Source organism: Choloepus didactylus, chromosome 5, assembly GCF_015220235.1.
Source record: "Choloepus didactylus isolate mChoDid1 chromosome 5, mChoDid1.pri, whole genome shotgun sequence".
NCBI classification, from domain to species: domain Eukaryota; kingdom Metazoa; phylum Chordata; class Mammalia; order Pilosa; family Megalonychidae; genus Choloepus; species Choloepus didactylus.
In genome coordinates this window covers 61,856,446-61,878,452 of record NC_051311.1, presented here as the reverse complement: position 1 = coordinate 61,878,452, position 22,007 = coordinate 61,856,446, and the positions used below count along the sequence as shown (strand labels likewise).

General features: G+C 48.7%; 1 protein-coding gene across 2 annotated transcripts; it reads left to right on the top strand.

Moving 5' to 3' along the window:
• The first annotated feature begins 347 nt into the window (after positions 1 to 347).
• On the top strand, positions 348 to 21,379 carry CPA5 (carboxypeptidase A5). Of its 2 annotated transcripts, XM_037836150.1 has the most exons (11): positions 348 to 507; positions 1,223 to 1,304; positions 2,358 to 2,492; positions 11,325 to 11,423; positions 12,619 to 12,720; positions 14,778 to 14,879; positions 15,242 to 15,352; positions 15,822 to 15,912; positions 19,183 to 19,382; positions 19,710 to 19,794; positions 20,204 to 21,379. In XM_037836150.1, exons 1-11 carry the CDS (start codon positions 416 to 418, stop codon positions 20,599 to 20,601), a joined length of 1,497 nt encoding a protein of 498 aa, XP_037692078.1. In that variant the 5' UTR covers positions 348 to 415; the 3' UTR covers positions 20,602 to 21,379. The 2 variants fall into 2 exon arrangements, with proteins under 2 accessions (XP_037692078.1, XP_037692080.1); XM_037836152.1 differs by lacking the exon at positions 19,710 to 19,794.
• The last annotated feature ends 628 nt before the right edge of the window (positions 21,380 to 22,007 follow it).

Here is a 22,007-nt window from a genome sequence, read left to right as displayed (position 1 = left end):
GGAGGGAAACGAGCCAAAGAAAAGATTTAACAGGAGAAGGAGGAAAGGAATGGTTTCCTAGGGCCACTAGCTGCTCTTCATCTTTCTCTGGAGATGGGGGATTTGACCCAGCCAACTTCTAGGGAGGAAAGAGAAGCTAAGGACCTTGTCTTCTGCTTCCGGCCTCTTGTCCTCCCTTTCCCCTTCCCACAAGGGATTTTGTCTAGAGGTGGGGAGGGGTGGCCAAGCTCTCCCAAGGCCCTGCTTGTGAGTCACACGCTGGACCTCCCCAGAGAGGAGCTAACGCCCATTTTCAGGCCGGGCCTGCCGGCCTTTAGGTGCTGCCCTGTCCTGAGGCCCCAGCCATGCCTGAGTGAGAGGAAAGCCTTTGAAGCTCGCCTGGAGGAAGAAGCCTGCAGGGCATCCCGGAGGAGGGATGGGTCCCGGGCTGTCCCCTGTGGATGTGCGGACTCTCCTGGTCTGCAGCTTTATCCTGGCAGCAGCTTTGGGCCAGATGAATTTCACAGGGTGAGTGGCTGCCCTGCAGCAGGAAGTGGGGACTGGTAGGGGTGGGTGGGTAGGGGTTTGGGAGTCCCAAGGTGGGGCAGGGGCTGACTGTGGGATCTAATTAAGGGAGTGGGAGTCAGGACTTCTATTCCCATCCTGAACCCACTTCCAGCCATAACCTCACTCTCAGGCTCAAGACCAGGCCCTTCAGCTGTTTATTGTCCCTTTCCAAATCCAGAGTTCTTAATCCGGGCTCAATGGGCAATCTTGCAGGGCCCTCCAAATCCCCTGAAGTCATATGTAAAAATGTGTGTGTCTGTATATTTTTCTGGAAGAAGGGTCCATAGGCTTACCTCAGATTCGTAAATAAATTAGCCCTTACCCCCATCCCCCAATTCCTTTCCCATCCTTCTTTCCCTGTCTTGGCTTTTGGTTTGTCTGCAGTGTTGACAAGCCCTTGGCAGTTGTTTAGCCCCTTGGCAGTTTCATCTCAGGGCTGGAGAGACTGCTGACCCCAGGCTGAATGCCTGTGTGCTTCCCAGACTGCAGGTCCCTCCTGCTCAGGCTCCTTCAGCCACCCCGTCACATGCTGGGTCCCGGTCACATGGCGTCTCCCGGCCTTTCTGCCAGGTTTCCTCTGCCCAGTCTGTCCTCCCCTGGGTCTTTTCCAAGCCACACAGCCTTCCAGGAACCCCTCTCTCAGTAGCTCCCTTGGCCCTTCCTTGTGTTTTTCCAGAGACCAGGTTCTTCGAGTCCTGGCCAAAGACGAGAGGCAGCTCTCCCTTCTCAGGGACCTGGAGGGCCTGAAGCCCCAGAAGGTGAGGACTCCTCAGGGCTTGGGGTGCCTGCGGTCCCCCTCCCTCCTGGCGGCTCACACCCTCCGTGACCTCCCTGCTCTGCCAAAGATCACAAAATGGTGGAAAAATCAAATAGGGCTCCTCTTCAGGAAAGGGTTGGGACCCCTTGCCCAGAAGATCAGGTGGCACTTCTTAGGCTGTGGCTCCTTGGGCTTTCCCCTCTGTCCCAGGCTGCTGAGCAGGCCCCATCAGGGAGGCCGCTCTGAAAACAGCTGGCATTTCCTAAAGCCTCATGGGTGGTACCTATGTCTCTGGGTGGATGCCATGTAGCACGCCGACTGCACACATCTGTTTTGCAATGGAAATGGCTTAGTTTGGCAGACCAGTGTGTTATTTGGGTTCACCTCTGTCAGCCTGAGCAGTTGTTTCCAACAATAGCATTTGCCCACCATGAGTTTTCACGACAGAAAACCTTTTCTTCAACCATTATAATAGAAGGGGTTTGTTTGAGGGCTGCGGAAACAACCACATACTACTGGGGCCTGAAGCCCTCATCCCTATTTCTGTGAGTGTCCCAGTGCACCAGGACTCCTAATTCTTTATAATAATTCTCTCCATTTTACAAGCTGAAAAGTAGACTTAGCATTAAGATGATGTGGGGACACAGATCATACCTCTCCTACTTCTCCAGGGGTCAGGGCAATGAGGTTTCCTTCTTCTGACCAGGGGCCTTGTCCATTCTAATGTCCTAGTTGGTGCCTGGGCCCACCCTTGGAACTGTTTAGGGCTCTTTGGCCTTTGGGTCTTGGAGAAGGTGCAATGTGTGTGTGAGGCTGAGAAAGACAGGTGTTGATATTAGGGAGAGAGATTCAGTGACTTAGGGTTTTTTGTTTTGTTTTGTTTTGTTTTGTTTTTGGTCCCAGTCTTTCTTCCCTGCCTTAGAGTTTTCATTATGGAACTAGGGCCCTCTTACCTATTTTGGGAAGAAGATCGTTTGACTCTCTAGGGGCCCTGTGGGATTGCGTGTAACGATATGCACTGAACCTACCCATTTTTCTTTCCTTTGTCAACAAGGTGGACTTCTGGCGCAGCCCAGCCAGGCCTAGCCTCCCTGTGGACATGAGAATTCCTTTCTCTGAACTGAAAAATGTCAAAGCTTATTTGGAGTCTCATGGGCTTGCCTACAGTGTCATGATAAAAGACATCCAGGTAAGGTCCCGCCCCACTGCCGTAACTTGGCTCTCACCTTCTGCATACTTTTCTGATTTTTGCCCAACATGGAGGAAAACATCTAGGGCTAGTAGTAGAGTGGACAGCCTTGTTTCTGGAGCTCTATTTGCCTTTTTGTGAACATAGTGGGGAAGGAATTGAACCTCACAGTTCTTAGAGAAAACTTAAATACAGGCTGACATTCATAGGGGGAAGGGCACTCAGGGAGTGGTGATGGCAGGGCTGCTCGTGGACAAGTCCTTTTAGGGAGGAATTTGCAGTAAGTAGGCAGCTCTGGATAGCTTCCTTTGCTTTTCCAACTGCATCCTCCTGTCCCTTTTGTGTCTTCACCATTTAATCTCAGGTGGAATTCTTTCACTCCCAAGGAGCTGCAAGAGGTGAAAGGAGCCTCCCATCACCTCCACTGCAGAGCTGTCCATACCGGGTATTTCTCCCAGGAATGGTTATCCCACAGGAACAGCCTTGGGAAAAGTGGCTGCAGACTCATCCCTTGAGTAGGGTGAAGGGAGCCTACATCCTGGGTACCACCCCCCCCCCCAACTTGATGCTATACCTTTCTAATTTATGTATATACATTCAGTCTTCTCTTTTTTGAACATCAGATTTTACTTCAATTGTTCTGTCTTCAAGGATATCCCAAGTTGCCTCTGAAAGTTGCTGACAGCATAGCCTCTCTCCTAAAACAGTTTCTCTGGGCACCCCTCATCCGTTAGGCCTCTCTGGCTGCACCTTTCTGTGGTTGCTCTGTGTAGCTGTGTACCTGTAGAATTGTATCCACATGAATTCATTCCCAAACATGTGCGTCAGCTAATCTCTAAGGTTTCTGAGTGTGGGAACACAGTTGCCTGGAGCGCACACACTTGACACGGCATGCCAAGGGGGTAAACGCATTAGATGGCATTCCTTTCCCATGCAAGCACAGGGCTGTGGTACTTCAGTCCATTCAAAGGCCTTTATCCCCTCATCAGGCACATCTGTTTCCCCACTCAACATGTGGGGGTGGGACGTTTCTCTTATTAAATTCCCTCGAACAAAATTGGGGAAACTTGTACAGACAAGAGAGGCCACCACATCAAAAGAAGTCAAACTTCATTCTCATTTTTAGCCCATACCTCTAATTTGAAGTTTGCATTTCCCTGCTTTTGCTTTGCCCTGGGAACCCTGCAACATTTGTCAAACAGATACTTGCTAGGTCTCTAAAACCTTTTCTGTTGATTGCTGTACATTAGGAATGGCCCCAAATTCTCCTCTGAACCTTCCTCATGGCTCATCTGGAGTTGGTTGGCTGCATTCTCCTCAGCCTGTCCTCTCCTGATGTCTCCATTCCCAAATTCCTCCCTCTGGCTTAGCACTCCCTCTCAGTAAAATGCCCTGAACTCTCAGCCCTAACCCAGCCAGGCAGAATTTTCACCACCCACTCACCCTGTCTGCAATGCATCAAGCTCGGATTCTCATCCTTGAGACTGAATTTTGGTTAGAGGGAACTGGGCGCAGGAAGAGGCTCTTGTGTTGTGTTGACTTGTGGTGATGATGGGGAAAGTGTCCAGGAGGAGGAAAACTCAGAGGCACAAAGAGAAACAGAAGGGCTTCAACCACTCAGCCAGCTGGCACCCAGTCACCTGTTTTAGTAATCGATGCACATACGTGAATTCACCCCGTCCTATGAACCTTCTTAGCCCCAGTGCTTGGTATAGTGTCTTCTGCATGCCGGGCCTTGGACAGTTGTCTGCTGAATGAATTTACCTGTTGGCAGGTCCAGGATGAGCATGTCCAGAGAGAGCCCCTATTGGAACATCTATCTTTGTCTCCTGAACCCCCTCGTTCAGCCCCTCAAGGCCCAGGATCATACCTGTCATCTTTACCCCAGTACCTACGATGGACCTGTCACTTAGTCTGGGCTTAATAAATGCTGGTCAGGTTAATAGGCATGAGAAGGAGAGGAAAGAGGAGAGGCTGTGTTTGCTCTCTTGGCCCAGGCTGAGAGAGAAACAGAAAAACCTTAATACTGGTTTTTGTTTTGACCAAAGGCACCAGAGATTTTTGAGGAACGGAAGGGCTCAGTCCCTGTAATCAGAGGGATGCTAGAGAAAGATGCAGTGGGCTCCATAATTCCCCCAACTGATACAGAGGTACCTACTGTGTGCTAGGTAGGGGGAAACATGCTGGAAAGAGAAAGTTAAATAATCTCATTCCCATATCCAGGGCAGTTGGAGGGTCATGGTGGGGGTGGGGGTGGGATGGGGGAGCAGAGGAGTAAATCAGTGATTACAATGGAGTGGATGAGTGCTGTGATGGAGTGAGAGCAGGTTGCTATGGGAGCGAATACAAGAGGCACTGCTCCTGGGCTCTGTGAAGGTGGTAATTACAGGGCGGTGCGGCTGAAGAGCAGGCAAAGAGGGGGCCAGGGAGCGGGAAGGGGGGGCCTGATTGGAGATGGGGCTGGACCAGATCACAAAGGGCATCTTCTACCATTTGAAGGGTTTGGATTTTATCCTGAAAACCATGGGGAGCCATCAAAGGATTTTGACATGATCAGATTTGCATTTGAGAAAAATCACTTTGACGACTGCATCGTGACTGTGCTGAGGAGGGGACAGGGGCAGGGAGAGACTGACAGGCAGAAGGGTGGTGAGGAAATTGCAGTGGGCCAGGCAAGAAATTATCTGATTCTGAGTGAGCTCTATTTGCATTTAATTTTCCTTCACCTCCTCATTCTTTTCAGCCCTTTGGTTTTTTTTTTCTAGGATGAGTCACCATGGAAAAGCTTCACTTGAGCAGTCAGCTCTGTGGATTTTAATAGCTTTTTTCTGATTACAAAATTAATAAATATTCATGTTTGATATTTGGAAAATAGGGTAAAGCACAAAGAAGAAAACAAAAATCACCCATGCTCCGACAAGCTAGAGAGAAATACCATTTAGTATAAATATTGCTTCACCAACTTTCCCCTTCTCTACTGGATCATTCCCATCAGCATATAAATATATAGTTATTTCTTCCTAAATACTTTTCTCTTGATTGCTTACCCACTCTCCAGCTATCACCCCATTTCTCCATTTCCCATATAGCAAAACTTCTGGAAATACTGTCCTATATTTGCCATCTCTAATCCCTGTCCTCCCATAGACTTTCTGTCCCTTGTTTCACCAAAATTGCCCTTGACGATGTCACCAGCAGCAACTAGGTCAAACTTGATGGTCAATTCTCACTGCACATCTTTCTTTCATCTTTCGTCAGCACAACTGGTCATTCTCTCCTCCCTAAAACATGTCTTTTCACTTGACTTCCAGGACACTACACTCTCTCAGGTCTTCCCACCACGCTGGCTGATTTTTGCATGCTGTTTTCCTGTTTCCTAGCTCAGTCCTTGGACCTCTCTTTGATACCCTCATCCAGGATCATGGCGTTAAACACCTTCTATCTCCTGATGACTCCCACCTTTAATCTCCAACCAGCACCTTTTTGCTGGACTCCAGAATTGTGTATCTGACTGCCACTCAGCATTTCCACCCGTGTGTCTAACGGACCCCACACTTCACAGGTCCAAACTGAGCTCCGCCATCTCTTCCACCTGTCCCTCCACAACCTCCCCATCTCAGCAAATGGCAACGCCGTCCTTCCAGTCCCTCAGACAAGAGACTTGCAGTCATCCTTGACTCCTCTCTTTAACTCACTCCCCACATCCAATCCATCAGCAAATCCCTTTGGCTGTCCATTCAAAATATGTCTTATTACATCCCACACTACCAGCGGGGGCCAATGTGCCATTAGCCCTCATCTGGGTCATTCTAGTAGCTTTCTAACTGCTCTTCCTGATTCCACCTTTTTCTCCTTCCTGCCCATTCTCAAAACAGAAGCCAGAGGGATCCTTTAAAAATATGCAAATCAGATCCTGTCCCTCCTCTGCTTTAAACCCTCCAGGGGCTTTCCAGCTCACTCAAAATAAAAGCCAAAGTCCTTAAAATATCTATAAGGCTTCACATGATCTATCCCCCACCCCCATCACAGACTACTGTCCCCTGGCTCACTCTGCTCCAGCCACATGGCCCTCCTTGATGTTCCTCAAATTTGTCTGATCCATTCCTGCCTCAGGGCCTTTGACTTGATCCACACCTCAGGGCCTTTGCACTTGCTACTCTCTATATCTGGAATGTTCTTCCTGAAGCTATTTCTGTGGCTTACTGCTTTCAAAATCTTATTCAAAGATCTTCTTTTCACCTTATTTTAAATGTTCCCTTCTTCTCCCCAACTCCCTTCCTCCCTTCCCTGCTTCACTTTTCTCCTTGGCACCTATGCCTTCTAATAGACTATATAATTTCTTTATCTTGTTTATTGTCTGTCTCTCCTACTAGAGTGTAAGCTCCATGGGGGCAGGAAGTTTTGTTTGGTTGGCTGCCATATCTTTAGTACCCAGCACATAGTGTGTCCTCAACAAATGCTTGTTTGCTGAGTAGAAGAGTTTTAAAAGTGGAAGCACGGTTGGCTGGGGTGGTTGTGGGTGGCAGCCCTAAAGAGGAGAGGAGGACAGGTAGGGAGGAGTGTGGGAGAAGGCAGGGGAAGAAAGGAGCAATGCTGGGCAAGGCCCTGGGGGAGAGGCAGAGTCTGGCTGCACCAAGCCGTTGGAGATGGAAGAATGAGCAGGCCCCTCTCCCAGTCTGCATGAGGGGCAGGCTCTGTCTGACTCAGCCACGTGACCTTTAATGGAGGCAGTCTGCTGTCCAAGTCCTACAATGCCATATTCCCTCTGGAGGAATATGGATTTCCTGGTCGTGTCTGGTAATGAATGTTCCATCACAGAACCCAAAGTCACCCCAAGGGTTATTATTGTCCTTGTCTTCATTGTCATCATCATCATCATCATCATAACTATCATTTATTAGCATTTACTGCATGCCAGACAATGTTCTAAGCACTTTACTTGTACTGATTTTTTAATCCTCACAAGAACCTTTTAAAGTATGTGCTAATGTGATCCCCATTTTGTGTTGGGGGAAACTGAGGCACACAGAAGTTAGTAATGTACCTAAGTAAGTGACAGAGTCAGGATTTAATCTGAGACAGGCTGGCTCCAGAACCTGCAGTCTGCGGTGGTGCCATCGGCCTCACCTGTGGTCACCACTGTGGTTTGTGTGGTGTTTTCACTTTGCTTTTCACTCAGTGAAGCCAGGTTCACCCTTGACCTCTGGTGGGGGGTGACCATTCTAACAGCTTCAGATCTGAGGCCACTCCACGTGGGCATGGACTGTTGCTGTCCACAGACACATAGCTGCTATTACAAATGTTAGACCTGGAAGAGAGGGTGCACCCAGAGAGCGGACCACGGTCATCTCAGAGCTGGGGTCAGAGCCAGTCTCTGGCTCCGTGCTCTTCCATCAGCTGCTCCGTTTTTCTTCTGCGGTTGGAGTTCAGCTACCAGTCAAGAGGCCCAGCTCCCTTCAGGCCTCAACGTCACCCATTTCGGGCACTTCCCCTCCCCCATCCTGGAGATGCTGTTCTTTGCTTCACGCCTCCATCCTTCCTTACCCCTGTCATAAATTAATTCACACCAAGGTATTACTTTCCCTGTCAGGTACAGCTTCCAGGGAGGCAAATGGCTTACTTCAGAGGTTTTTTTTTTCCCCTGAGAAGCCTGACAGGTCTGTAATTAGGCATTTCTGAGCTGCAGGCAAGACTGCATTCCTTAGTTCACCCGCAGTCCTGTGAAGGAAGCAAACATCTGTGCAGTTTTCAGGCCTGGGTAGATCAGTGTTCCTGGAATTGGGGCCCAGCTATGAGGGCCGAGCATTCCCAATTTGTAAGAGGGTGTCCTAATTCACCAGCTGTGAGGTGTTTGGAAAGTTATTTACAGTTTGGTGCCCACTTCCCATGTGCCTCCAAGCTGTTTGGTGGAACAAAGGACAGCCTCAGGGGAGCACAGTGTGTCTCTTGCCTGTGTTCCTAGGCTGCGTGGAAAGAATTAGCTCTCCCCCCATCCTTGCTGTCCAGTATCTCTTCCCTGTACCCCTGTATCCCTCGTTCACCCTCAGGCCCTCCACCAGCTCTGACTCCTTGACTTAGGCCTGCTCCCTTCCTCAGCAGCTGCTCATAACAGCTGGCAGCACCTGCCCCTCAGCAATGGGCACACATCTGTACATCTGTCATGGTGGACTGTTGAGATTTGGGTTGATTTCCTGGGGAGAAGACAATTTCCTTTTATTGGAGCCTCCGGGGGTGGTGATTGTGCCCACAGGGATCAGGACTCCCTCGGCCATATCTAATTTAAAGGACCATCCCAGCTTTGCCCTGGTGTGAATCCCCAACCCAGCCAGTTCAGCCAGAAAACTTTGCAATTCCAATGGCCTAGCATGTAGTCAGCACTCAAAAATAAAAGAAAACGAGCCTCAAACATCTATTTCCAGTCCCATTTTTAAATCTATGAACTTGAGGGTTATGAACAAGCTGACTTTCGTCATGGGGAAGGAGTGAGTTGCTGGCCAGTGGCTTCTCTGCAGCCGGCAGGTGGGGCCTCTCTTTGGCTCTGGTATTTGCAGACTCTGTGGCTGCTACTTCATTTTAGTCATTAGGTTGGGGTTGGTTTGTTTGTTTTTGGTATTATTTATTCATTTAAAAGTTCTTACTGAAATAGTGTAAACACATCACAAAAATGTAAAAATAGAGAAAGGAAAAAACTTCTCAAAATCATCATCTTTCTATTCTAACAGGCATAATTACTGTTTTGATATATATTTTTGCATTTCAGTGTCCTTTTTTCCTATGCTTAGAGGGGGATATTTGCTTTTTCATTATTTTAAAAAATTTTTTAATTGCAAGCAAAGTATGATGACCTTTTCAGCTAACATTTTCACATCCACTCTCTTTAGCTTGAGATAGATATGTATATATATTTACTGTTAGCCTTTAGGTTTTTTTTTTAGGATCTTTTTTTAAATAATTCAATTTTATTGAGATATATTCACATACCATGCAGTCATACAAAGTGTGCAATCAACTGTTCACAGTACCATTATATACTTGTGCATTCATCACCAAAATTAATTTTTGAACATTTTCATTACCACACACACAAAAGTAATAAGAATTAAAATTAAAGTGAAAAAGAACAGTTACAGTAAAAAAGAACACTGGGTGCTTTTTTTTTTTTTTTTTTGCCCCCGTTTTTCTACTCATCCATCCATACACTGGACAAAGGGGAGTGTGGTCCACATGGCTTTCCCAATCACATTGTCACCCCTCGTAAGCTACATTGTTATACAATTGTCTTCAAGATTCAAGGGTTCTGGGTTGTAATTTGATAGTTTCAGGTATTTACTGCTAGCTATTCCAAGTCATTAGAACCTAAAGAGGGTTGTCTATGTTGTGCGTAAGAGTGCCCACCAGAGTGACCCCTCAGCAACTTTTGGAATCTCTCAGCCACTGAAACTTATTTCATTTCATTTCACATCCCCCTTTTGGTCAAGAAGATTTTCTCCATCCCACGATGCCGGGTCTGTATTCCTCCCTGGGAGTCATATTCCACGTTGCCAGGGAGGTTTACACCCCTGGGTGTCAGATCCTACATAGGGGGGAGGGCAGTGATTTCACCTGCCAAGTTTAGCCTTTAGTTTTGATACCCATCTTAAGAAGCCAAGGCTATGAACTAGGCTATCTGGGTTCTTACCTATCCTCTGCCACTCCTTAGCTTTGCCGTTAAGTCCCTTCACCTCTCCTAACTGCCTTATCTATAAAACAGGAATACTTAATGCCTGCCTTGTCAACTGGTCATCTGACAAGATCAGATGAGATACTGAGGATAAAGATACTTGGTAAACTAAAAGCCTCTGGCCAAAAGCAAAGCATCGTAAGACTTACATGTGACTCAGAGCTGCACACAAGGGGCAACTTTGGGTTGAGGTCCTCTGCTTTCCCAGCGTCCTCTTTGGCAGAAGGGCCCAGGCACTCCCCATGCTGGGCAGTTGATACCGGATCTAGGCTTCCTCTGCCCCTGGGTGCCAATGTAAAGGTATGAGGTTGGGGTGAAGTCACCTGCCCACCTCACTGTGACCCATGCTGGGGAAAAATATCCCAGGAAATGTGGGAGGTCTGAGCAGTGAGTGTTCAACCCAACCCAGGCACTATATTGCCCTCTCTATGGTCCTTGGGAAGTACCATGTGAGAAATGGGTGCCAACTCCAATGTCCCAGGACACTGCTTTTAGCTCACCTATACTTGTGTTTAGGAGGCAGTTAACTTTTTGAGCCAAAGTGTGTTGGCATGTCAGTAATAATAGTTCAGACCGGGTTTGTTCATACCTGGCTTTCTGAATGGCTTGGACACCAGTTGCCTAGGCTACTTTCTGGGGTTAGAGGAGCCCTCTGCTCACCCCAGTTTGTCAATGTACATGGTTCAGCTTGGGCCCTGTCTCAATGGAATATTTATAGAGGGCAAATGCAATGTTGGCTATAGACCATGAGCATCTTTTCCAAAACACTTTAATATCCATTATTACATTTTATCCTATGAGATGGGCAAGACAAGTATTGTCCCAATTTTCAAGTACAGGAAACTAAAGCCAAGTTTATACAGCAAATTAATGGCAGAGGCAGAAATCAGCTGTGCAAACTCCTTGCCCTGTTCTCATTCAGGAGATGGCAGCATGAATGCCAGCTGCCAAGCAGCAAAATCACCCAGCAATCCAGAACCTCCTTCTGCTGTGCAACTCACACTCATGGTGGTTCATGCTCCTGTGGTGATGCTGTGTTTGTGTACAGCCAGCTGAGGCACGTGGCTGACCTGCCCTCCCCTTCCCTTCCAACATGTGTTACTATCTTGTAGGTGCTGCTAGATGAGGAGAGAGAAGCCATGGCAAAATCCCGCCGGCGGGAGCGTAGCACCAGTAGCTTCAGTTATTCCTCTTACCACACCCTGGAGGAGGTAGGACTGCCTGGTCAAATTCTGGGCTTTGTTGTCCCTTTGGGCCCCTTGGGGTTTGTCTTCACCCTCAGTCAGAGACTAGTGATGGTCTCTAGGGTCTACAAGAGACTATGATTGACACTTGAGGTGTGCAGAGCAGACATTAGGTGAAGGTCTGTTAGGTAGACAGTCAGCTTCAAACAGGTCCAGAACCCAGAATTTGGATGGAGGGAACTTCAGTTCCATAACACAGTCCTAGAAAGGTACAGGGGCAAGGCAGGACCAGTGACCCAAGTAAGGGGTTTGTTAGGCACAACATTAAGTCAGGGACCAGTTACTGGCCAGAACAGGGCAGATAGGAAGCTGCCTTCATATCCATTCCTCTGGCTAGGGATCCAGTGGTCTTGACTTCTCCAAACAAGTCCTGGAATTAAGCAGCCCCAGCTGTGGGTACTAGAGGTTGGCAGAGCTAAGAAACCAATCATATTGGAGAGTCATGTTTGTAGAACAAAACCGAGTTAGCTTCACATATTGAAAATTTCATGATCACAGTTATAGCCAGCTAAGGCAGGCATGACTGGTGTGATTTGTTTATAAAGGAAATATGCAAAGAGGGCACAGGGATGCCCACCCCAGAAACAAATGCAAGGCACAGGTCCCATTTCACATAAAAAGTACATAACATTGATACTGTCCATTCTATTATTATTGTCACTTCACAAGGCTTATAACAGAGGATCCATTTTTCTTTCATATCTTTGTTAATTCAATTATATGTATTGAAAGAATAAGAAAATGGATTAATATAGTCACTATTGATGCTGGAGATAAATAAAACATGAATCCTGACTTCCAGGGGTTTAGAGTCTAACAATTCTTCCCTTTTGGCCATAAGACCAAAAACAACATTACAAGGTCTATGAGGTCTGTCATGGATTGAACAGGCCCAAAGAATGGAGGTAAGAGAGAGTTTCCAACCAGAATGAGCAGACCTTGGAGATTTGAGTGGGCTTAGAACATGTTCTTCAGGCCAAGGCTTAGCTCTGCAGAGAAGCCTGGGAATCCAGGCAGGCCACATTCATTGTCCTCAGCCCTGCAAGGGAGGTAGGAAAGCAATGGGGAGGGTGTGATAGGGGAAGGAGAACATTCTGAGAAGTCCTAGGTTTTGCCCCTCTCCTTATTTAACTGCCAGTCTGATAAATGTCATTCCGTCCAGATTTATAGCTGGATGGACAGCTTTGTAGCTGAACATTCGGATATTGTCTCAAAAATTCAGATTGGCTACAGCTTTGAAAATCGGTCCATTCTTGTCCTGAAGGTAAGAGCTCACAGTGTTAACTGGTAGACTATGGTGAGAGCTTCTGACTTAAGATGGAGCTCATATGGGGTAATGGCTGGGTGGGAGTTTTAGGGGAGAGGGAGGATGTATATAACCCTGTCCTGAGGTGACCCATAAGTTTTGGGACTGTGGAGTTCAGGGATCCATCCAACCCTTGTAGATGTGGACAGGTGACAGTGCAGTGACCTGGCATGTCCTTGGTCAGGAAGTAGGTGGGAGGGTTGCTAAGGAGATGGAGCTGTGGCATGGCAGTCATCACCCTGGACTTGAGGTGTGGGTTTGGGTGAGCCAGAATTCTTCCTGTTACCTCAGATACTTCATCTGCTAAATGGGAAGAGAGACACACAGAAGCCTCATTTGCAAATGACTAAGGTTGTCAGGCTCAGGTAGCCCCGTAGAGACACCTGGGTCTATGCACGAGACCTCCCAGACTTTCACAAGGGCCACTGGAAACATAGTCTTAGCAAACTTGGGAACTATTGTGCCTTTGGTCATGAAGGAGGCATGATAGGTGACTGTGGAGCTCACATGTCTACCCAACACTGGAAAACAATTCTTAATACATGCCTGTTGGGGACTGAATCCTGTCCCCGACCAAAGGCACGTTCAGGTCCCAACCCCTGGTCCTGTGAGTGTGAACCCATTTGTAAATAGGACCTTTGATGATGTTATTAGTTAATGTGCCCAAACTGAATGAGGGTGGGCCTTAATCCTGTGTGGCTGAAGTCCCTATAAGCAAAGGAAATTGGATATGGGAAAAAAGCCAGAGGGAGCATCCAGAAGCTGGAAGTCAATGGAATCCTGAAGAAAAAGGAGAAGATGCCACCATGTTCATTCCCATGTGACAAAAAGTACCAAGGATTGCAGACAGACAGCCCCAGGACACCACAGTCTTGGGGAGAAAGCATCGCCTTTCCACTGACTCAATTTTGGACTTCTCCTGGCTTTGAAACTGTGAGCCAATAAATTCCTGTTGCTAAGCTAGCCTACCATATCAGAGGCTGCCCTCTTTAGGTGGTCCTTGCAGACAGCGTCACTGAAGGCCCAGAGGACTGCTCCACACTGCAGCTGTGGTTCTTGCCCTCTGATAAGTCCTTATAAGCAAAGGAAATTGAACACAGAAGGAGGAAGCCACAGGGAGCAGCCAGCAGCTGAAAGTCAAAGGAACACGGAAGAGAGAGGAGATGACACCACCATATGCACTGCCATGTGACAGAAAAGCCAAGGACCAAGGATCACCAACAGTCAGCCGCAGAACACTACAGTCTTTGGGGAGCAAGTATTGCCTTGCTGACACCTCAATTCTGGACTTCTCCTAGCCTCAAAACCATGAGCCAATAGATTCCTGTTGCTAAGCCAGCCCAGTGTATGATATTTGTTTTATCAGCTGGGAAACCAAGACAGGGCCTTAAAGGGCACTCATAGCATGGATGATGTAGGGCATTGGACATCGAGCTGACAGGAAAGACAGGCATGGCTGCTCTAAAGTCCTTGTAGGCTCTTCCAAATAGTCAAGTGGTCTTACCTAATCTGGGACTTGAGTTTACCTTCTTGCCTCTCCCCCAGGGGCTTCCCATCTTCTCTCTTCACTTTCTAAGACCTCACTACTCATAGGGTGATCCTTGTGTCAGCAGCCTCATCTGGGAGCTTGTTAGAAATGCAGATCTCAGACCCCTCCCCAGATGCACTGAACCAGAATCTGCATCTTAGTACTATCTCTGGGTGATTTGTGTGTGCATTAAAGTTCGGGAAGCACTGGTCTCAGATACTGTCGAGCCTGGGAAATTCTGTGTTTCTGACTGGACCACGTTGTTTTCCAGGAGTGCCACCATATCACCAGGGCCCACTCACATGCACTCTCATTGGCACACGCACAGGGACCTGCATACACATGCCATCTCTTGGGCAAAGCACACTTGGACCTGGAGCTGCCCCAGGCAGTAAGGATGTGTCTGGGGCATTCTTCCAGGCAGCCCAGGGATAGCACTGTAGCTATCTCGGTGACCTGCTGCTTGGTGCCTGGTTCTTTTTCTCAGTTCAGCACTGGAGGTTTTCAGCTCCCAGCCATCTGGATTGACACTGGAATTCACGCCCGGGAGTGGATCACCCATGCCACTGGCATTTGGATGGCCAGGGAGGTCAGCACAGACCTATATATAGCTAAGGGGTAGCCATGGGGCGGGGATAGGTGGGTTGGGGGCTGTTTCACTATTTAAGGGCACCTTCAGTTGAAAAATTATACTTGGCTCATTTAAATTCAGGGTGCCGTATGCCTTCCTGCCCTTTGGAACAGTTACCACATGCTCTGGCTCATATGTATCCTCTGCCTTATAGTTGTCTAAAATCTAAGTCTTTGGTTCTGCACAAGGGGTTTACTTCATGGCCTGATGACACCCTTCCCTGCAGCCACTGGCTGTGCACATGCCCTGCTCCACTTCTGAGCAGAGCACAATAGGGCTACCCATCTCTCACCCTGCACCTACTCCCTTCTTTCTTGCAGATTGTCAGTAAATACGGCAAAGACCGCATCCTGACAGATATACTGAATGACATGGACATCTTCTTGGAGATTGTCACCAACCCTGATGGGTTTGCTTTTACACACAGTATGGTGAGGGCACCTGGGGATGGCTAGGGGAAGAGCATGAGGGGTCAGCTTGTGGATTTGGGGGGGAGGGTGTGGGGAGGAAAGGTCACTGTGGCCTGAGTGAGCGAGAGAGGCCAGGTTCCTTGGAAGCTGACCTCTTCAGGAGCTCCTTGCAGAGAGCATCACTGAAAGCCAGGACTGCTCAAATACGGCAGCTGTGGTTCTTGCCCTCTGACCTCTTTGTTGCTGCTCAGGGAAGGCCACTGTATGCAGTCTCAGCTCAGGCCTCTCCCTGTACCCAAACTTTACCCATAAAGTACCTGACTGCAGCCTTGGCCCAGTCCCATGTCAGCCACATCCTTTTCTAGGGATTCCTTCCCTTGGCTCCTCCCTGCCCCACCAGACCCCCTTCATAGGTCAGGCTGTCAGGAAGAGGCTTCCACTCCTGTGAATGGGCCCAGATAATGAGGTCACCTGACTTGGGCTTTCTCAGAACCGCTTATGGCGGAAGAACAAGTCCACCAGACCTGGAATCTTCTGCATTGGCGTGGATCTCAACAGGAACTGGAAGTCAGGTTTTGGAGGTATGGCAACCTGCTGGACCTGGGGGCAGGGCTGGAGAAGGAATTGTTGGTCCTTGGCAGGTTGTCCCACACAGTCAGATGACATTGATTCATAACTTGGGAGGCATGGGGCCTCATAAAATATGAGTGAGCAAGGGCCAAGAACAGGGATTGGCCATGGGATGCGGGGAGAGGTTGCACATGTATGTTAAATATATACATGCTGAGCCTTCTTGGAAGACATTCAGGGGAACCACCAGCTCCTGAAATGGGAGCTAACTGCAAGGGTCAAATCCTAAATATGGCAGAGAAAGGCTCAAGGAGGTACAAGGTAGCTTACTGGTTGTTCAAAACCTAGCATTTATGGTATCTCCCAAGTATCCCTTGCCCTTTCTCAAAGGGAGCACACCACAAGCAAATGCCTCTCAATTCGTTTCCTGAGAACTGTGACCTGAAACTTCCCCTTTGCAGAAACCAGAGAAATAGCTCAAATGTAAAATAAACCCCTTCTTCCTCATCAAGCTGACTTGCCCAAGCCCAGTTTTAATTTTTGACCTGATTACTTTATAACCCTGGGATGATGGGCTGGTACCTATCTGCACAGCTGCACGATACCAGTGACAGGGTGGGTAGTTTTCTCCTGAGCATCTTGGTTTCTTCCCTGAAATTGTCTCCCTTCCATGCCAGGGAAACAATGACTAGATGGGGAAACTGCGGCATCTGGAATTCCCAGAGATTGGGACACAGGAGAGCACAATTTGATGTATGGGATGTTTCAGAGCCAGGGGTCACCTAGAGAACCCTCGATCCCCAGGCTTGGTGTCGTCTGTCTCCACAGAGGGCAATGGCATTGCTGTTGAAAAGCAAATCCACAGGCTGGTGACCAAACCAAGGAGATAGAGCATTCTCGATCTGGATGCCCCTCGCTTTGAAAATTTGGCCTCTTTGAGTCTGAACTCATTGTAAAATGAAGATGTCTCTGAAATATCCAGAGCAAGGCCCCTGGCTCACAATGCAGGGGTTGCCCAAGGATTGGGGGCTGGTACCTAAAGGCTTGTGTAAGGGAACATGACCACACAAAAATAGGGATCTCATCTCCCGATGACCAGAGGCTCGACCCAACTGGATGTCTATGTGGGTCCCCCACAACTGCCTGAAGTGAGTGCCCTGAACCCCAAGATAGCCTGACTGGTAGAAAGACAAATAATTACCTCTTAAAGAAAATAACTTTTGTGGGTTTCTCCATAGGAAAAAAATATCAGTATATCCACAATGTAAAACAAAATTGTGGAAAACAAACAAACAAAATAACCCGGGGAGTGGGGGAAGCTCCTATAATCCCACTACCAAAGATTACTGCTTTTAATAATTTACCATCTCCTTCCAGAGCTATCCCCTTGCTACAAATTACATTTTTAGGAAAGGAAAAATAAATAGCTAATGAATCTATTAGCAGGTACTTGTGAAACATGCAGGCTCAGAGGACCTTGACTGCAAACGTCAAAGAGAAGCAGGCAGCTAATTCCCATTTGGTCAGGGAAAGATTAGTTCATTCTGTTTAGCTCAAACCAGAATTAACGGCTTGAAGTGTTTCTCCATATTTGGGCAAAGCCACCTGGTCGTTGGCAGGGGAACGGCTTTCTGTGCGTGGGCTGCAAACGCAGACAAAGCTCTCAGCCGCCCCTGCTCTGCTCATCTGTTGCTATTTGTCATTCATCAAGTGTAGCAGGTGCAGAAGCTCCCAGCAGACACAACAAACAGGGCCCCTGTGAGCCGGGCAGACTCCAGCCTGTGGGCCTACTCCTCACCCCCTCGCTCCCTGCAGGTGCACCCCCTTCTGAGCAAGGCTCCCTCCCCCAGTGAGGACCCACAAACCAAGAGGGGATGTGCTCCCTGACGACAGGGCTGCTTCTGTGCCTGCTGTGACCAGAAATAGCCTGGGTCTGGGCTGGTGACTCAGGCAGGGAGATTTTGTTTATGGTTTTATTATTGCCTTAATTGATTTGCCGTGTAATGGGTAATCTGTATCTCATCCCTACCATCCGTGCCGCCCTCCCTTCACTCTTGGGGAGGACTGGTTTGCTGCAGCCCTAGAGCACCATCTGAACTGGTCCGTTGGCCAGCCTATTGCCCCAGGAGTCAGCGCTGGTGCTCTGGCTTCAGAAGTTGGGGTGATCCCTTGGCCTCTGGACCAGGCTTGTGTGCTGTCATTTCAGGGTGGAGGAGCCAGAGGAGGAGCTGGAATGACACTTTCCAAATGTGTCCCTAACCCACGAATCTTGACCAGCCCAGCCCAGTCTCCAAGACATGGCTCTTGGAGAGAGGGAGGGAAACAGAAGAGGGAGGAAAGAGAAAGAAAAGAGATAGGGAACAAAAAATCTAGGAGGAGATTAGAGCAAGTTAAACTTGTGAAATAAATAGAAGCATAGCTCCTCTTTGCCCAACTTAGCTCCCCCAAAAGAATTTTCAAAGACCTCTTTGCATCTGTGGTTCTCAGACGAGCCTTGCACATTTATGGGGATCATTTCTCTCTTTTCCTGTCCCCGAGTCCTTGGAACTCCTGAAGCCACAGCCATGGCAAAGTTTGAGCAGACATGAAGGAGAGCTTCAACCAGTAGTGAAACCAAGTCTTCCTCTTGGCAGTGGAGGGTCAGCAGCAGAAAGTTCAGCCCAAAGGGGTCCCTGCTGAGTAACAGGAACTGGGGTTGGGACAGAGACCTAGAGTTTCCTCTGGATGCAACTTCTGAAGCAGTTCTGCTTTTCTAATGGAACCATGGTCAGGACTTAACCAAAGGAGAAGCCGAGGGAGCTGCCTGCCTGGCTGCAGAATTGCTAACTCATGGCATAGCTATCCTCCTCTGTTGTATTAGATTAGGGCATGCAACAGGAACAGTAGTACCCGAATCTCAGTGGCTTAATACAATAAGGGTTTATTTTTCATGCACATACAGTCCAGAGTGGGTAGTTGAATCTCCTTGGCAGCTCTCTTCCAATGGTGGCAGAGGGATTCAGGATGCTTCTGTCTTGTAACTCCTCTCTTGAGAGTCCTTCACTTCCAGCCACACAGAATTCAGTGGAAAACTTACACTTCCTCTTAACAGCCTCAAACCAGAAGCAGCTCATCATTTCTGCTCACATTTGACTTGGTCAGACCTGGTCACTTGGCTTTGACAAAACTGCAAAGGAGGCTGGGAAAAAAAGGCACAGGACACATGGATATTTTGTGAGCACTAAGGGTCTCTGCTCTGCTTGGGAATTCTAACCCTTTAAGTGGTTTAATTTTACTTCCAGGCAATGGTTCTAACAGCAACCCCTGCTCAGAGACTTATCACGGGCCTGCTCCTCAGTCAGAGCCAGAGGTGGCCGCTATTGTGAACTTCATCAGAGACCATGGGAACATCAAGGCCCTGATTTCCATTCACAGCTACTCCCAGATGCTCATGTACCCATACGGCCACACCCTGGAGCCTGTTTCAAACAATGAGGAGTTGGTGAGATTGGCTGCTGAGGGTTTAAAGGAGAAGAAAGGAGGCCTCTCCCCAGGGCAGACTCCCACTCTGAAAACCAGGGTCTAGACCCATGGACTCCATGGCAGGAAGGATGGGTGTATGTGTGTCTGTGTGTGTGGGTGGTTTCTGTCATTCTCACATGTGATCAAGTTCAAAGCCAGAGGCGCTGTGCTCCCTCCTCACAGGAGACATTTGGACTTTCAACTTCCGGGACTCCTAAATTCATGCTTCTCACTGGCTGGTGAGGGTCGGGTGTGTGGGGGTCCACTTTGAGGCCCAGCCTCTTACCCTCCGGATGTGATCTTACAGTTCAGACTTGCCAAGGATGCAGTGAAGGCCCTGTACGAGGTCCACGGGATCGAATACATTTATGGCAGCATCAGCACCACCCTCTGTGAGTGAGCCCTCCCTCGCCTCTGCTTCAGGCCTCACACCCACCTCAGGCTGGGCAGGTGCAGGCTCTGAGATAACAGGCAGGCCTGGTCTGCCGCAGGCTGGGCCTATACTGTTTCCCACATCCGGGTAGATGGGTGAAGGGTGTTACCCCAGATAGCTGTTTCTTTGCGACTTTAAATAGCCAGCTCCCAGTACTAAGAAAAGATCCTAAGTCTGGTGCCCTCAAGGAGTTTTCTTTTTGCAGAGGTGGAGAGTGGACTGTGAGGGTGGGGTGTGGCCCAGGTGGAGGAGGGAAGATGGGTGGGAGTTTGACCCCAGGACCCACTCTTCACTCAGGATGCCTCTGCCCCCTGCGGCCACACCCCCTCCTTGCTTTCGGGGGCATGCTTTGGTCTGTTTGTTTCCAGACTTGGCCAGTGGGATCACTGTTGACTGGGCCTACGACAGTGGCATCAAGTATGCCTTCAGCTTTGAGCTCCGGGATACCGGGCACTACGGCTTCCTCCTGCCGGCCGCCCAGATCATCCCCACGGCCGAGGAGACGTGGATGGCGATTCAGACCATCATGGAGCACACTTACAAGAACCCCTATGAGCAACACAATCCCGGCGCAGAGCAGAAGGATTTTGTCTCCTCCACCAAGGCCAGGGGTGGGACTTCTCCTCAAACCCAAACTCTGCGTCCCTCTCGTCACACCCCTGCCCTGAACCCTCAGAAAATGAAAATGAGTTTGAACAATTCTTCACTGGCTCAGGTGCTGGCTGTCAGCCCTTTGGGCTCAGCATTGCGGGGTGGGTGCACCTAACATTGAGGGGGATCATGCCCTTCACCCCTGAGAGGCAGCTTGAAATACCTGGGGAATCCTCTTCACTCCGCATCTACCTTCAGGAAAATGAGGGGCCTAATGGGCCCCACCTATTCTCTGCAGTGCTCTCAGGGCCCAGAACAGATGAACTCACCCCCGGGAGCTATCCACACACACATTGTCCCAGGGCTATTTACATTTTCCAGTGACCCTGGAGGGGATGATGTTTAATCTAAAGAAGTGGATGCAGCTTCCACGTGTGCCATGCTGGGGAGCGTCAGAGGTGCCCAGTCACCTAAAGTAAACTCGTCGCTGTTTTGGGACCTGCTCCTTGGACCATAGCCTCCCTTGGTCTTGGGAGCACAGCCAGTCAGAGCTGGGACAGCAAAGCATCACATATCTAGGAAGAAGAAATTCTCTCTTCCTCCTCTTCATTGTAGTTGCCATGGTTGTCATCTATGGAACAGTTACTCCAGGCCAGACTGTGCACTAAGTAAGCACTTTATCTAAGAGAGATAAAACTGTAATATTTTAAGATACTAACGAGGTGCCTTCGGCATCACTGGAGAGCAGGAACAGTGGGTGTGTATGCCCTGCACTCAGGCGAGGCACATTCTAGAAGCAGGAAGTCAACTGAATTGCTGAATGGGTTTGTGTAAGTCTGAGGCAGCAACAGTAGTCTGGAGAGCAAGTCTTTGATTTGTAAGAGTCAGCTTTGTTGAGAGAGAAAAAAATTGTGGGTACCAGTGAGCCGGCCTCTGGAGGACAGGGTTTTAATACAAATCACAGACAGGGAAGAAAGCAAGGTGAAGTAAGAACAGAGCCCCCCATTCCACCCAACCTGACAAAGGAGTTAGAGGTTCAGCCAGTTGCTGGAAGCAGGGAATAAGAAGTGATCAAAATTCCAGGTTGGGAGGAGGTGCTCAAAACCCCAGGTAAACCCTGTATCCGAGCAGGAGATTAGCAGTGGCTGAGGAAGAGGTCTGGACAGGTGATTAGAGGCACCTCAGTGGTGCAACCTTTGAGAGCTCTGAGCAAAGAAATGAGGGGCTGGCAGGTGAGGAGACCTAGGGTACAGGCAAGAAGGCCAAGCTGGTACATGCAACCAGCAGCCACCACCACACAATAGCATCAGCTGGGAATGCCCAGGACCAGCTGCCCTGTGTGTCAGCCCTGAGGAAGTCAGGGTAATTGGCTCCTGAAAAACCCGTTCATCTCCAGAGCAAGAGCCAGCAACAGAGGAGAAGAGAATCCCAATTCTGGCTGAACAGTTTTCCAAAAGAGCTGCGCTTTTTTTTTGTTTTTTTTTTGTTTTTTTTTTTTAGCTGGAAGTGGTCTGTGTTAGCTAGAATTTCCAAGCTCAAATTTTTGGCTATTAGTGGAAATAAGAAGTCACGGGCTAAGTT

What these genes read in the sequence shown, in the direction of transcription:
- CPA5 (XM_037836150.1), top strand. Translation starts at nt 416, where the DNA reads ATGGGTCCCGGGCTGTCCCCTGTGGATGTGCGGACTCTCCTGGTCTGC. An exon ending in AGGGCCTGAAGCCCCAGAAG is followed by an intron (nt 1,305 to 2,357) that starts GTGAGGACTCCT and finishes TTTGTCAACAAG; the next exon opens with GTGGACTTCTGGCGCAGCCC. An exon ending in GGTCCATTCTTGTCCTGAAG is followed by an intron (nt 12,721 to 14,777) that starts GTAAGAGCTCAC and finishes TCTTTTTCTCAG; the next exon opens with TTCAGCACTGGAGGTTTTCA.